This window comes from Colletotrichum lupini, chromosome 1, assembly GCF_023278565.1.
Source record: "Colletotrichum lupini chromosome 1, complete sequence".
In the NCBI taxonomy this organism is placed as follows: domain Eukaryota; kingdom Fungi; phylum Ascomycota; class Sordariomycetes; order Glomerellales; family Glomerellaceae; genus Colletotrichum; species Colletotrichum lupini.
In genome coordinates this window covers 7,770,708-7,784,982 of record NC_064672.1, presented here as the reverse complement: position 1 = coordinate 7,784,982, position 14,275 = coordinate 7,770,708, and the positions used below count along the sequence as shown (strand labels likewise).

Sequence of the window (14,275 nt, the reverse complement as noted above, 5' to 3'; positions counted from 1 at the left end):
AGTCTCTAATCAACCCTCTTCTCTTTTCTTCATGAACCCTTCAAACATCTTCCAGGTTCAACTTGGTAAGCATCAAAACTTCATCAAAACTGATTGCCATGGTCATTACCAGCGCCATGTCGTACTGTGAGACCCAACAGGCTTTTGGGCAGGTATCGCCTGCAATCATACACTCTGCACGCCATGGTATTCGCCGTGGTAAATCTGCCCAAAATAAAAGACCATGTGATCCCAATTCCATGCCAGTCGCATCCATTACGCTTGCAGTCAATAAAACAGTCATCGCTCTGACGGATCCTCTTTCATTACCAAACTCCGGATTTGCGGGTCGTTGCTTGACGTCTTTGCGCCATATGTGTTGTGTCGTTCTTAAAAGCGTTTAATACATCATCGTCATAATTTGCTGCTGCTGTTGTCGCTGCCGCTGTGCGTTTCTCTCAGCGAGAATCCTCTTGACTCGTCGTCGACCGGTGTTGATGAAGTGATATTGCGGCGGGTACTCCTGTTCCACGGCTTGAGGGTATGTCCAGTATACGAGCCCGGCGAGAATCATGTTGAAGAATCGGGCTGCGGGCGTGAGTCGGGGCTTCTTGCGGGCAAAGTGTCGCCATTCGAGTGTGAGAACGATGTTGCCCAAAACATTAAGAAGGCGGAAGAACCTTTAAACTGTTAGCTCCTTATAAAGTAGTGAAAAAGTAACCGAACTTACATGTTTAACACGATAAAAACCAGGGTCACTGTAACCCGTCTGTCAAATAATCCAGCTATGCCGTCTTCCACATCTTTGACGAGGACGTAGATTGGCAAACACCAAAGACCGAGTATCGCTGTCTCAAGGATCAACGAAAAGTGGTACGTGCGCTTGTGTTCGCCTCTGACCACGAGGAGAGCCAGACACCACCACAGCAAGACGAACGCGACCTGTCCAGGTTAGACAACTATTTTCGAGACTCACGAGAGCGATTTCCATGAACTTACAATAGACGGCACCAAGACAAGGATCTCGTCTCTAAAGTACCTCCAGCAAAGCGCACCGGCGACGATACCGAGACTCAGCTGAATCCAGCCCAAGACGAAATACACCAGCAGGACGTTGTTGTAATGATTATAGCAGCCCTTGTGGAACTCGGGCTGGTTGGGCGCCGAAGCAGTGGCGACGGGATACCCGCACCATCGACAGATCCATACACTCGCGTAATTGCCTAATGCCACCTTCTTGCCTACCGCCAGCTCATTCTTCTGATACGCGCAGTCGACACATTTACTAGCAAGAGGATACCGCGGATGGTTATAGTCTGCCCAGAGCAAGCTGCCGCGTGTGGGATCGTACTTTAGGCAGATGTAGCAATGTGCCAGTAGAGCGAGGCGGAACTGCTCGCCAAAAAGGTCGCGAATGGTCTCCTTTGTGAGAAAGTTACGGTAGAAGCGGCACGTGCGGCGCAGATTCTCGAGCTCGCCGAACTCGAGGTAGTCGATGATCATAAGATGCAGCTCAGGCGGGAGATCCATAAGACTGTTACCTGTCTTGGGGCCTAGAATACGAGGGCGTCGTCGTGGATCGAGCGAGGCGACCTTTTCAATGACTGAGTCTCGGCGTGAGCGGGATGTGCGAGGCCGGGCGCTTCGGGCGCTGGTAGGTCGTATTGAGCCGCCATCTTTACAGGACAGTTGTTGCTCGAGTTCGAGGGGTAGAGGTGACTCGAGGGGTGAGGGCAGGTACTGAGCTGGTGAGGCTGCGGCTGAGAGGTTGAGAGGTTGGGGCGCTGGTGAGTTGGGGTGGACCTGAGGCGCGAAGGATATAGCTGAGGGAGTAAATATGGGAGAAGACAAAGGTGCGCTAGGTGAGTGGACTATGGTGGGCGGAGGTGACAGTGGCGATACGGGTTGAGACTGCGGCCCCGGGACGGTGAGTGTTTGAGTTGTGATGTTGTTCGTCAAGGTCTGGGCATTCGAGGACTCCGCGGGGTGAGCGCCGGTGAGAGCCTGGAGGGTTGCGTCATCTTGAGTGGGGGGTTGGGCTGATGGGCCCAGTGCCAGGGTTGGAAGCGTATGAGCGTGATGCTCATGAGCGGAGTGAGGGGGCGACGGTGAGGCCGGCTCCGGTGAGTTAATAGTCGGTGTGAAAGGTGGCAGTGGTGATGTGAGCGGCAGAGCCGTGTAGTGAGATTGAGAGGCCGTGTGAGCCGGAAGTTGAGCTTCAAGATCGGGTTCAGTGGTCGGTGCGGGAGCGTGAGCGGGTACGGGAGTGTCCTCGGCGGTGGTGGGCGAAGCGGTTAAGGATGGGGCCGATGAAGCCGCGGATGACTGAGATGGTTGCTGATCATCTTGGGAACCCTGAACCTTTTTGCGGACGCCGCGGGCAGCGCGGGAGATGCCCCTCCCGAATGAGCTGACAACATTATCCATAGTGAGCCCAGGGCGGGAGATGGTCAAACGGTGTTGTCGGTGGTCTTTTGGTGCACCGTCGACGGGATATGTGCCCGCCGTACAGCAGTGAGGAGAGTGAGAAAGAGATCTGGCGGCGGGTCGGCTGGGCGACCGGGGATCCCCTCGTCACGGAGGGTTGAAACTGCTTGGAACCCGGGGTGCTACAGAGAGGCCGATGTGAAACGGGTCTGGAAGCCGCGCCGGGAATCCTGGGCGAATGTTGGGGGCGAGGGACTGGGCGACCTGAGTTGACAAGAGTGTAAAGTGAGTGTGAGCGTCAGCGGGCGGTGTGTTCGAACGAATGAGAGCGGGGGCGTAAGTGAGCGAGTTGAGATTGTTCGAGTGAGATGTTGTTTTAGGCAAGTCTTAGCCAACGTCTGCGATAGTAGCCTCAGTGGCCGTGAAGCGGTAGGACATTGTTTTGATTCGGGGTATGAGGGAGGGGGGAAAATTGGTAAAATAAGAGAAGGAAGAGAGGGAGGAAGAGACGGGTGCGAGTGGAGGAGGTCGAGGTGGTGATGAGTGATTGATGATCGATCTGTTATGTGGTAGTCTGCCCGCTCGTGGGTTCGTTTCTTTTCTTCTTCGTTTGTTGTGTCCCTCCTCGTGACCCTTGTGACCAACGGACCTGATTCGATCTGGTCTGATGCAGGGTTACTTTCTAGACTCCTTGAATCCTTGAATCTGGGGTTCCGTTCGAGTTGGGATGCAGCAGGCCAGGCGCAAAGTTTACCAAGGCGTGCCAGGCAGAGAAAGGCAGAGAGTGGACGACAGGAGTCAGAGTCAGTCGGTTTCTACGCACAAGACTGCAACTCTCAGTCTCACCTTTTTAGAGCGAGCTGCAACGAACGGGCTGGAATGGGCGACCGCCACGCGGCGATCGCAAGGGGGAGGGGGGGCGGTGGTTGGGTTGTCCGGTGCTTGTGCTTGTGCCTTTGCAGACTGCCCACAGGCGGGTGCGCCAAACCGGTGTGGACGCGGTGGGAATAGTGCGCTCTGGGACCAAAGAGAGGGGAAAAGAGAAGACGCCGGCCCCTCGTCTTTCGACTTGATGGGTACACAAAGGTGGTGCTGTGGTCCGGTGACCAACAAAGTACCTCGGTTGTCGAGTGTCCCCCGGGAGTTGGCGGTGGGGTTCCGGTCTGTGAGCACCCGTCGAATGTGTTCAGGCGTCAATAATCAGCTGTGGTAAGGGCGTTTGCTGGCCAAGCCAAGGGATATATCGTATAGTTCGTGTGTCTCTGGTGGGAATAGTAACCAGTTCGAACAGTAAGGTGAATAGAGTAGGTTGGCCAAGAGAGAATAGGCAAGTAGGAAGTAGGCGACCGAAAAAGCTTGGAACCAAGGGAACCAGCCAAGTGAAGAAAAGATAAATCCCGAGACCTTGTCTTGATGGCGCTGTTCATCCGCAAGCCATGGAGGACTCTCCTTGTATTAAACCCGTCCGTGTTGCCTGCGACGGAGTAACATAGATGATGGGTGACTTGTCCACGTACGAAGACAATAAGGAGGCAACGCCAAGCCAGGAGGCCTGCCTGCCCGGCACACCACTCTCGGCCGCTCAGATCAGCCTCAAGCTTCGTCAAAACGTGGCCAAGAAGTCCCCATATCCATCTTTAGCAACGCTCCGGACTTGATGGTGTGTTGGGCTTTGGGTGTGTCGCATGTTTCGAATCCTAGGGGTTTCCGCGCCGCCCTAGCCTCCTAGCATACAGTAGCTCTTAGCAGGGCACGCATGCTTACTTACCAGCATGATTTCTAGCATACCGTAGCACGCATAGGTTTGCTTCCAGGATGTCTCTTCCTAGCTCCCGGTGCAACTTTGAGAGTGCTGGACCGGCAGCTGGGTCGGGCACGACTAGCGAATTCCCTCAGTCTAAGATAGTTTCATTCTCGTCATTTTAGATTCTGTCAAGCATATTGCTACTTTAATTTGTGACGAGGGTGGTGACGGTGTTGGGGCCGACAATGCTGGTTGACGAGGAAGAAAAGTCTCAGAGCATGGATGCACTCTACCAGTCCCCTCATCAAGACATCAACTGACAACAGCACGGCTTCACACCCATGTGATTATCAGGGAAGCTCCCAGTCTATTTGATTCATATTCTGTATGCTTGACCAGCCGGTCTGAAGCGACAGGCGACACGGCATGCCTTCGTTGTCCAGTATTCAACCGACAACCCACATTCGTCTCTAGGAACCGATCCGTACAGTCGCTTCAACCCTGCAAAGCCTACAGCATCGTTGCTGACTTGTTCCTTATGTGGACAACGCCTAGACCTTTTCCGCAGCCTTACGGACCTCCACTTGCTCAAACGTAGCGTCGCCGTCCATTCCCGCCTCCTTGGAAACTTTGGCATCTTTGCCGTCGAACAGGACGGCAATCTCCTCAAGAGTGGGTCCCTTGGTCTCCACGAAGAGGAACCAGATGCAAACCACCTCAATGACCAAGATGACGATGTAGACAAAATAGAACTTCCAAGCCAGCGACGAGAGTCCGATGGGGTTGACGTATTGGTTCAAAACACCAGAGAGCGCTGTTACTCCCAGGCAGATTGCCAGTCCCTTGGCTCGTATGCTGAAGGGGAGAATCTCGGAGCAGTAAGCAACCGTCAAGCCAGGCCATGCGAAACCAGCAACTCCATAGAAGAGGAAGATCATTGCCAGAACCGCGGACCCGGCGTCTTTGTTTCCTGTTTGGGCATACACTGCAGAGCATCTGAGAAGGTCAGCATAGGTTAAGTAAAGGCCGGGACATTGCGGAGCCCATACCCAGTCCAGACACTGAAAACAACGAGCATCCCGACGGCCGCGATAAGGAAGAGAATCCTTCGGCCGAGTTTTTCGATGAAATAGACCGAAAAACAGATTGCAACAAGGAACGACCAGATTTGGAGACCGCCATTAAACAGAGATTGAGAGTTGGGCTCGTCGATGCCAACGGAACTTAGAATGTCATGAAGATAGTACGAGACCAGGCCGTTTCCTATCATAGTCCTGTGTCAGCCAAGTCCAGGTTCTCCAAGGAGTGTACTCATACCTGAACATTGAGAGAAGAACGATGTGAGCACAATGAGCAACAACCTCTTGCGGTTTCCCGGTGTCTGGAAAAACACCATCCAACCCGTCTCCGCCGCCAGCTTCTCAAGCTTGATGGTCTCTTGGATCTCGGCGAACTCGGCCCGGACGAAGGGGTCATCGCGGTTTCCACTGGCGTGATACTGCGACATTAAGCGTCAGTCTCCAGCATGCACTAATTGTAGTGAATCTGCGCTCTTCTTACCTTGACCAAGATCTCAAAGGCCTCGTTAGATCGGTCCTTTGAGCATAGCCAACGCGGACTCTCAGGCAACGTGAATATGCCTATCAGTTGGAGCACCGGCATAAGGCATTGCAAAGCGACAGGAACCCGCCACGAGACTTGACCCGTGTACTTGATCGTTCCGTAGACGGTCCAGGCGGCGACGATACTTCCGACATACCAGAGGCTGTTGTACATCACAGTGAGCCTACCTCGATGCTGAGGATAAGCCAGTTCCATGATCAGCAGCGGACCGGCTCCGATGGAGATGTTGGATCTAACACGGCCAGTGATCAGTGATCAGATCAGCAATTATGGGCATGAATGCCTGCTTACCCGAACCCTACGAGGAAACGACCACCGATAAACATGCCCTCGTTGACGCTTGGAACGGCTGAGCGACATTAGATTCCATCCTATTCATGCAGAAGTAATAGGGGCCTAAGTGCCTACATTGGATGATGACGCCGACGACCAGGATGATGATGCCGATAGCAGTCGCGATACGACGGCCATAGAAGTCCGCAATGTAAGGGGCTGTCGCCAGTGGATACGTTAGCATGTGAGAAGATCTCACTGAACTTGTATTCCCAACTGACAGAAGAACAGTGCACTGAAGCCACCGATGTTGACAATAGCAGTGAACAGGCCAAGAGTAGAGCCGGAAGGATGGTTGAAGTCTGGAATTTCAAGAGTCAGTAAACTTCTTAACGAAGCAGTGACGGGTATTGTAGGACGTACAAGCCCGCCAGTTCTCAATTGTCTGAAGGCCATTAAGGAGACTCCCATCATATCCGTTGATGGTAGCACAAAGCATCAAGATTGGCATTCTGATGTAAAGGCTTCGTAACCCAGCGTGCTTATACCATGTTACCCGTGGGACTTCGAGGTGTGGCGGCTCCTCAACATAATCCGGATGTTCCTTGGTTGAAGTCATCGTGTTCTTGGAGGTACGGCAATAGAAAATTGAAGACAGATTTCTCGAGTTCTTGGCGTCGGATCACTGTGGTCCTGGGTCGCTATGTTGGACGATGATGGGATTCAGGGAACTGGAAACTCATAAGTTCTACCCATGCCTTTTAAATAAAGGCGAGGCAACATGAGAAAGATATTGACAACAAAAAGAGCCTGCGACTACATACTGACATGCCCAAAAGGAGTTAGATATGATCACCATCTACCGTATTCCTGGGAGGAGACCCCAGGTTCGTGGGGTGATTCGGGAACAAGAGACTGGGGTAAACCAACCAGGCACGTCTGTCTGTCACTTGTTGCGACCAAACATGCGGCCTTTGAACCAATCATTCGGCCGTTTTCCCGACGTCCAGGAGAATGGGACTGTCACCCCCTTCTGGGGATGCGGGATGAGTGCGCGTGTGAGCTTGGCGCCAACTTCTGTGATGAGGGTAACTGCATCCGGGCTAATCAGGGACTAGGTCCGGTACGATATTAGCGCTTCTTTCGAGAGAAGCCGGCACTGAAGTCGATAGACCCGATCGATCGGAGAATGAGAAAAATGATTGGCTTTTGCCCCGAGACTTGTGAAATTCTATCCGCTACATACAGAGAGGCCTTACCAAACCGTGCAGAGCATAATGTGGCTTCCTGCGTGACACCCGAAGGCGCCACTAGATCAGAATATCATCCATATTTTTCACACTGTGAGCCAAGTACGTACGAGACTCATTCAACGTAGCTTTGTTTCGGCGTAGAATGTTTCTCTTTCCTGCTATTTTGTATCATCTAGACTCTCTTTCCCATTCGTGCATACGGATTTCCCTGAGGACGGGCAACGTCTCATTATCAAGACTACAAAGCTACTAATGTTAACTAAATCAGGTAGTCGAACTCATGAAGTTGTAAGCTATAGGCATCAGAGGTGTCAGTCTGAAATGAAGTATACCTCCCTTGTTGTGTAAGTACTTGAGTTCGAGCCGAAAAGCTGTCAATATCGTAGTCCATGCCTGATCTCACATGTTGAATGTCCTTTTCCTCTAGAGGCAGTGAGTATTCTGTCAGAAAGCGCACCATCCAGTCATCAAAATCATGCGTTCTGGAGTCACCAGACAGCAGGCAGAAGTTTTGAAAAGTAGCAAGGCGTTCGATCTGTCGTTAAATCAGCCTTCTTGCCCACAGCGGTCAGCTACGTGGACGGAAACAAACCATTGGCGCCGTGTTTGGCCAGTACTGTCGCAATTCGACAATGGCTGCAAAGTTCGCATTCAAGGCATCTCGCGCGCTCTTTAGATCTGCTTCCTCGCCGAATAAGAGCGTATGGAGGAGCACCGATGACGATACTACCGCCATGTGCCCGACAGTAGGATAGACGACTTCACATCCCTGCTTACCACGGGCGAGCTTGACAAGATTGCTGTAAGCCGAGGCGTGGGACTTGCATCTACTATGATACATGCTAGCCGCGGAGGATCTTGGCTCTTGAGAGCTGAGGAACCTGAAGTAGAGCAGGACGGAATAGTGATGATACCCAAGGTGAAGGGCGACATATGGCCCTCCAGTTCCTCTGTTGATATGCCAGTCTAGCATTTCCTCTTTCCATTTGACGTTGTTGGGCAGGGACTTTTCCCAAGTTTCTAGCTGCTGAGACAAAGAGTGAATGCTGCTCTCGATATCCTCTGCAGTCATGCTTCTGTTGACACTATGACGATTGAGTTGCTGTATTGGACCAAATAGCTGTACCAGAGAGATCTTGAAAGCCCATATTCCTGGCTGCCATGGCTTCTCTAGTTGTGTTGATGTAGGGTCTAGAGACTGAAATATGGCTTCATCCATGGGCAGATCAACGGCGAGCTCTGTATCTCGAATCTGTGGCAACAAGCGGAGGCTTGAAGACGACCATCGATCTGCCATGAAGAGTGACCACCATATTCTCCTGTGAATCTCGAGATCAACCAGCCGTGTCCCTACAGTCGAGGTGCCAAGCTGCATGATGTGAGAGAGACTGATACCGGTCCCTGTCCATGGTGAGCAAATAGACCCAGAAGAAAACGAGATGCTTCCAATCCATTCGTGCAATTCCAATAACGATCACTTACGGAAGAACAAAGCTTCTGAAGAAGGGTTCAGGTGAGCTGCGCACAGATTCGCGATGAGGATACACGCCTGAATGTTTTCGACGCAGACGTTTTCCAAATTGGCCAGCAACATCCGCTTGGATTCCTCCATCAATCCGGCCTCCAGGGCCCGTGTCTCCTCGTCGAGAGCGAACCTCGAACCCATGCTGCAAATGGCCAACAGGAGGATCCTGCTAATAGACCCATCTTGAACCTCCTGCCGAAGTTTTGCGGGGTGGAACAAACTGTGCGGCCGATTGTGTAGCTTGTCTAGATAATAGTCGACGAGAAGTACAGCCGTGTGAAGCGGCAAGCTTATGCCTTCGGTCTTTGTCGAAGTAGGCGTGGAGGTATTCGACAACGAAGGTGCCGGTTCAGGCCTTGGAAGTAACGGCAGCGGCGATGGAGGAACGCGTGAGAGAGAGCTTGCACACGGTAGACTTCTAGCTCGACAAGTATCGCATGGCTCACCTACCGCGAGACTACGGCGGAGGCATTTTCGTTTGCTCTCTCGACACTGTCGACATGCTTTGGGGGGCTTCATCCGATTGTGGATTCAGATGAACGTACGAGCGTATGAATCCCATTCACACTCTCCATAGTCAAAGTCATTGATGGAAACAGGAACACGCCCTCTATTTAGTTTCTCGGGAATGAACAGCTTTCACTGGGTGTTGACCCGAAAACCCCACAAACCAACATGTGGAGGACGCTGCTGTGCATGAGTCGACGCCACTGAGGGGAAGCAAGACAGGCATGCTGGCGGGACTCTTTACTCGTCAATCGACGCTTCGCTGTCCGGTGTCCCGGCGTTACCCCCTCATTCTTCGCGTGTTTCGCAGATCCTTGGGAGCTAAGAACGAATGATCGGGATATAAGCCAATCATCTTTCACAGATTCCGACGTGTGTTGAACACCGCAGATCCATCCTTCTTCTCTTGAGTTGCTCTGCTAGCACTCTTGATCCTGAAATAACAACCAGTAACACTTTTGTTCTTTTCACTATATTTTCTCTTTTCTCGTCTGATTTCTCTTCTACATTTCTTGTCTCTAATCACACTCGAAGTACTCATCGAAGAAGACCGAACCGAGACCCCGATACGATGACGTTTCTCGACGCAACTCCCCAAGCCGCCGCGAAGATGGCTAACGTTAGTGTGAATATTCCACATCTCGTCCAAACAGATGGATCGAAACAACTTGTGGTGAAGGGCAAGCCTTTTCTCATGAGAGCTGGGGAACTTCAGAATTCTTCACTATCGTCCCCCGAATACATGGAAACTGTATGGGAGAAAATGGCCAATACCAACATCAACACCTTACTCGGCAGTGTGTCCTGGGAGATGATTGAGCCTGAAGAAGACAAATTCGACTTTTCGGTGCTCGACGAAATCATTAGCGACGCACGGAAACATTCCATGCACCTGGTTTTGCTATGGTTTGGGTCATTCAAGAATGGTATGCAGTCCTGTTTCTCGCCTGCCCTCGAGTGACAGATGGGAAAGATAACTAAGACTCAGAAATACAGGACTGTCTTCATATACACCGGCTTGGGTGAAAACAGATGACAAGAGGTTTCCGCGCGTCAAGCTTCGCAAGGCCGGAGGCCGTCTCGAGACCGGCGACGTTCTGTCAATCTTCAGCGCCGAGAGCCGCAAAGCAGACGCAAAGGCCTTTGGCCGACTAATGGAGCACTTGAGACAGGTGGACGAATCACACTCTACTGTTCTGATGGTACAAGTCGAGAACGAGTGCGGTATTCTGGGAGATTCTCGGGACGGTTCAGAGCTCGCAAATGAAGCCTTCCATGAACCAGTCCCAAAGGACCTTGTCCACTTCCTATCTGCAGAGTGGGATCAGCTACACCAAGATTTGCGAGAACAGAACCTCACGCAGTTTGATCGTCAGACTTCACACCTTGACGGAAGCGGAGATTGGGAATCTGTGTTTGGAAGCAGTCCCCGGACCGATGAGTTATTCATGGCATACAACTACGCTCTCTATCTGAATCAAGTTGCCGCGGCCGGAAAAGCGTCGTATCCTATCCCTCTCTATACCAACGTATGGATGAACTACGTCGGCGAAGACTCTGACAACGAATTTCCCGTGGTGGTAGGCGGCGGCGGCATGCCGGGAGACTATCCCTCTGGAGGACCCGTGAGCAACGTCTTGGACGTATGGATGCGCTTCGCGCCGAAGCTGGACTTTGTCGGGCCCGATGTCTATCTCAACGATTACGCCAGCTCTTGCGCCAAGTACAGGCACCGTAATCAACCTCTCTTCATCCCGGAGCAACGACGAGACGACTACGGAGCACGCCGCATATGGATTGCGTACGGAACCTACGGTGCTATGGGGGTTGCCCCCTTTGGTGTGGATACTATCGAGCCAGAGGACAGTCCCTTCACCAAGCACTATGGTCTGCTGAAGTCTGTTTCGCCCATCGTCCTTGAAGCACAACGACACCCGAACACGTCAGTGGGCTTCTGCTTCGACGAATTGCCGGCGGATGGCGCCGGGAAGGACCCAAGCCCTGTCATCCGTCGTACCTGGGGAGAGTTTGAGATCACCATAGAACGGTGCTTTGTGTTCGGCAAGCCCGGAACAGGGGCTGGAATGGTGATACATCGAGGTGGAGGCAAATTCTTGCTCATCGGCTGGGGTTTCCAGGTCAAGGCAAAGGCATTGGACCAGGACCGGAGCTTCACCGGCATACTCAAGTTTGAGGAGAAGATTGTAGAGGACGAAGGGGCCGGCCGCTTGAAAACCAGCAGAGTTTTGAACGGAGATGAAACGAGGAGCGGCAAGTTCGCGATGATGCCTAACGAGGACCCAGATTACGGCGGCTTTCCGATCTCCGTTACGATCCCAGCCAGGACGATGATTGCAGAGGTTACGTTCTACTCTTTGTCTTAACTAGATTGGGATGATCCTATGGTACTAGGCCAAAGCCTACGGAGAGGAGACCACAGCAAAATTCTGAAGGCTAGCATTTACCGCGCAAGACCGATCCAACTCTGACGTACTTTGATATCACCATCGAACTGAAAGCTGCGAGCATGAACCCCCCCGCAAAGATCCAAGTACCCTGAAACTCCCTCTGCACATCTGTCGCTGTGTTCCCTTGCGGACGCTGCGCGGCACCTCCAATAGGGTTCCCGATCAACGCGCCAAAGCTGGCGATGGTGTATCCCATGCCCATTCTCGTCCCATACTCTGACAAATCATCCGTCAAATTTGCAATAGTAGCCGGAGGTAAAGATACCATGCCGCCCGAGACGAAGCCGTACACGATTGATATTACGACCAAACCCGGCAGGTCGGTCGCAAAGCGGAAGAGAAAGAGAACGGTGGCCGAGCAAAGACAGCAAGGGAGCATAACGGTCATACCGCCGTACTTGTCAGCAAGCCAGTTGGGGGCTAGACGACCAAGGAGACTTGCAGCGTTCATGGCGCTGAGGATGTAAAAGGACGTGTCTTGATCGACGCCCAGACGAATGGCATAGGCATCCACGTAGAAGAAGGGGATGTAAACCGAGCCAATCATCAGGGCGAAGGCTGATTGTGTGTTAATTACCGTAGTGAGTCGAAGACCTTTTGGAAACGAGACTGACCGATGCAAAATGAGACATAGGGAACATCGCGAAAGTGCTTCAGGCGAAAGAGAGCACCGCGCCGCTTGAGATTGGGTCGAAGACGCATGATTGCAATGCAAATCAGGAGGGTTCCGGTAACGATGAATGCGAATACCCGAACAGCCCAAGGAAAGCCAATGGATGCAATCAGGCGTCTCTCCATGATGGGATACACAATTCCCGCTTGATAATACATTAGTACCCGTGCTTGCGTACATCGTCATCTCGGCGTCTTTTCGGAGCTCACCTAGACTGCTTCCCGTAGCAGCAATGCCAGTCGCTGTCATCCTCCTCTTGCGGAAGTAGAGAGGAATCACGGCCACACAAGTCAACCCCAGCAACCCACTGCCCATTCCGACACAGAGCGCCTGCGCGAGGAGAATCTGCCAATACTTCGTGCACAAGCTCAGCATGAATAGCCCGAGAGACGTCATGGTAGTGCCGCAAATGAGGATGAAGCGAAGATACCCCGCGTCGAGAAGCCAACCCGCGCAGACACCGATGAGCATCATAAGAAAGATCTGGATGGAGCCGATCCAAGAAATAGCCGAAGGGTTGACGTCTGGTAAGAGGACGTTGGAGTAGTAGGCTTGGAAGACTCCGAATGAGTTTGTCAAACCCCTTGAATAACGTCAACTTGAGTACTGCGGTTTTTGTCTGGACCGGCATCAGCTGCTACGGGGTCATCGTACCAGGTATTGGCAAACAAAATCCAGCTTCCAAGAACTTGAAGCCATGCGACAAGTCCTTGGTCCATGACTAGCTCTTCCTTGTCGACTCGTGCTGTCTCGTCGTCGCTTGTCGGCGACGACGGAAGTTGACTTTTCTCTTCATCATACGCCATCACGATCTGTGAGACTTTTTCGGAAGGAGTACTTTGAGTTGCAGTCCTCAACATCTCGGATCGCCAGAGGGAATGGTAAAATTGGCATGGGCAGATTGTTCCATAAGACCTGCCAAAGACCGAATTCGAGAGAGCGCTGGGCCGCTCTTAAAGCTAATTAAGCAATCCCAGCCGTCCAGGTTGGCATTCTCAAGCCGAACATCTTTGTCGCATCCCGTCAGACAAGCGTCGGCTTGCGAAGTCGCTAAACGAGAGTACCACATGGTGGGTCAAGCGGGAAACGGTCAAAAGTAGGTAGTTGTCCATGTTGCGTGAGCTTCTCTGTGACCTTGAGCATCAGGCCAATCAACAACGCCGGGATCTCGAATTCAGTTGGAGGACACTCAAGGCCCCCCTCGAAGCGACCATGCCTGCCTGGATGGTTTGTGGGTTGAGCCGAAGACGACGGAAACAGGGTATGAGATTCCTTGACTCCAACGGCTTCTCACCACGGGGCGAGACATCCTAGTCATTGGAAGCGAGTACACCATATGCTTGTTCTTCCTGATCGAGTAATACAAGATCGTTTGGGGGGGTCTTGGGCACTCGCATGTTTTATGCTTGTTCGTTGAGGGGCCTTCGGCTTGACTTGACCTCCATCGGCTTCGGCTTCGGCTTCACTGCAGCTTAGAGAAGAAAAGCGAATGATGGCGGCGGTATGGCAGTGCACTCTAAATTGCATCCAAGGAAGCACCTCAGACCCCTAGTGGTGGGTGTGAAGATAAGGTTGTGGCTTGCTACTTGATTTCAAGCATCATCGTTGATGGGATGGTTCAGAACTTCAGCGGTGCAAAAAGCAAAAAATGAAGAACCCGAAGAATGACTTAGCCAATCGCGGTGAGGATTTGAGCCTCACGCGGGGGTCGAACCCGCAACCTTGAGATTAAGAGTCTCACGCTCTACCGATTGAGCTAGCAAGGCGGGTCTTGTTTGATGACTTCTTCGGCCGGTTTGGACC

The 14,275-nt window shown here is 52.2% G+C and overlaps 5 protein-coding genes and 1 non-coding gene across 6 annotated transcripts; 1 reads left to right on the top strand and 5 right to left on the bottom strand.

The window, feature by feature from the left end:
- Positions 1-379: 379 nt before the first annotated feature.
- CLUP02_02241 (F-box domain-containing protein) lies at positions 380-2,406 on the bottom strand (the record flags this gene model as incomplete). Its single annotated transcript, XM_049281274.1, has 3 exons — positions 380-659; positions 710-921; positions 979-2,406. The coding sequence occupies 3 exons, from the start codon at positions 2,404-2,406 to the stop codon at positions 380-382; spliced, it is 1,920 nt and encodes a 639-aa protein (XP_049137231.1).
- A 2,295-nt stretch (positions 2,407-4,701) lies between these two features.
- CLUP02_02240 (uncharacterized protein) lies at positions 4,702-6,557 on the bottom strand (the record flags this gene model as incomplete). The annotated part of the gene is made up of 8 exons (XM_049281273.1): positions 4,702-5,146; positions 5,200-5,413; positions 5,468-5,648; positions 5,711-6,005; positions 6,065-6,122; positions 6,182-6,265; positions 6,328-6,408; positions 6,470-6,557. 8 exons carry the CDS (start codon positions 6,555-6,557, stop codon positions 4,702-4,704), a joined length of 1,446 nt encoding a protein of 481 aa, XP_049137230.1.
- A 1,001-nt stretch (positions 6,558-7,558) lies between these two features.
- Positions 7,559-8,965, bottom strand: CLUP02_02239 (uncharacterized protein; the record flags this gene model as incomplete). The annotated part of the gene is made up of 3 exons (XM_049281272.1): positions 7,559-7,834; positions 7,892-8,700; positions 8,782-8,965. 3 exons carry the CDS (start codon positions 8,963-8,965, stop codon positions 7,559-7,561), a joined length of 1,269 nt encoding a protein of 422 aa, XP_049137229.1.
- A 937-nt stretch (positions 8,966-9,902) lies between these two features.
- Positions 9,903-11,715, top strand: CLUP02_02238 (uncharacterized protein; the record flags this gene model as incomplete). The annotated part of the gene is made up of 2 exons (XM_049281271.1): positions 9,903-10,257; positions 10,328-11,715. 2 exons carry the CDS (start codon positions 9,903-9,905, stop codon positions 11,713-11,715), a joined length of 1,743 nt encoding a protein of 580 aa, XP_049137228.1.
- A 70-nt stretch (positions 11,716-11,785) lies between these two features.
- On the bottom strand, positions 11,786-13,541 carry CLUP02_02237 (major facilitator superfamily transporter; the record flags this gene model as incomplete). The annotated part of the gene is made up of 5 exons (XM_049281270.1): positions 11,786-12,357; positions 12,414-12,617; positions 12,682-13,055; positions 13,127-13,387; positions 13,537-13,541. The coding sequence occupies 5 exons, from the start codon at positions 13,539-13,541 to the stop codon at positions 11,786-11,788; spliced, it is 1,416 nt and encodes a 471-aa protein (XP_049137227.1).
- A 624-nt stretch (positions 13,542-14,165) lies between these two features.
- Positions 14,166-14,238, bottom strand: CLUP02_tRNA017. Its single transcript has one exon. It is a non-coding gene; the product is annotated as a tRNA-Lys (tRNA).
- Between the last annotated feature and the right edge of the window lie 37 nt (positions 14,239-14,275).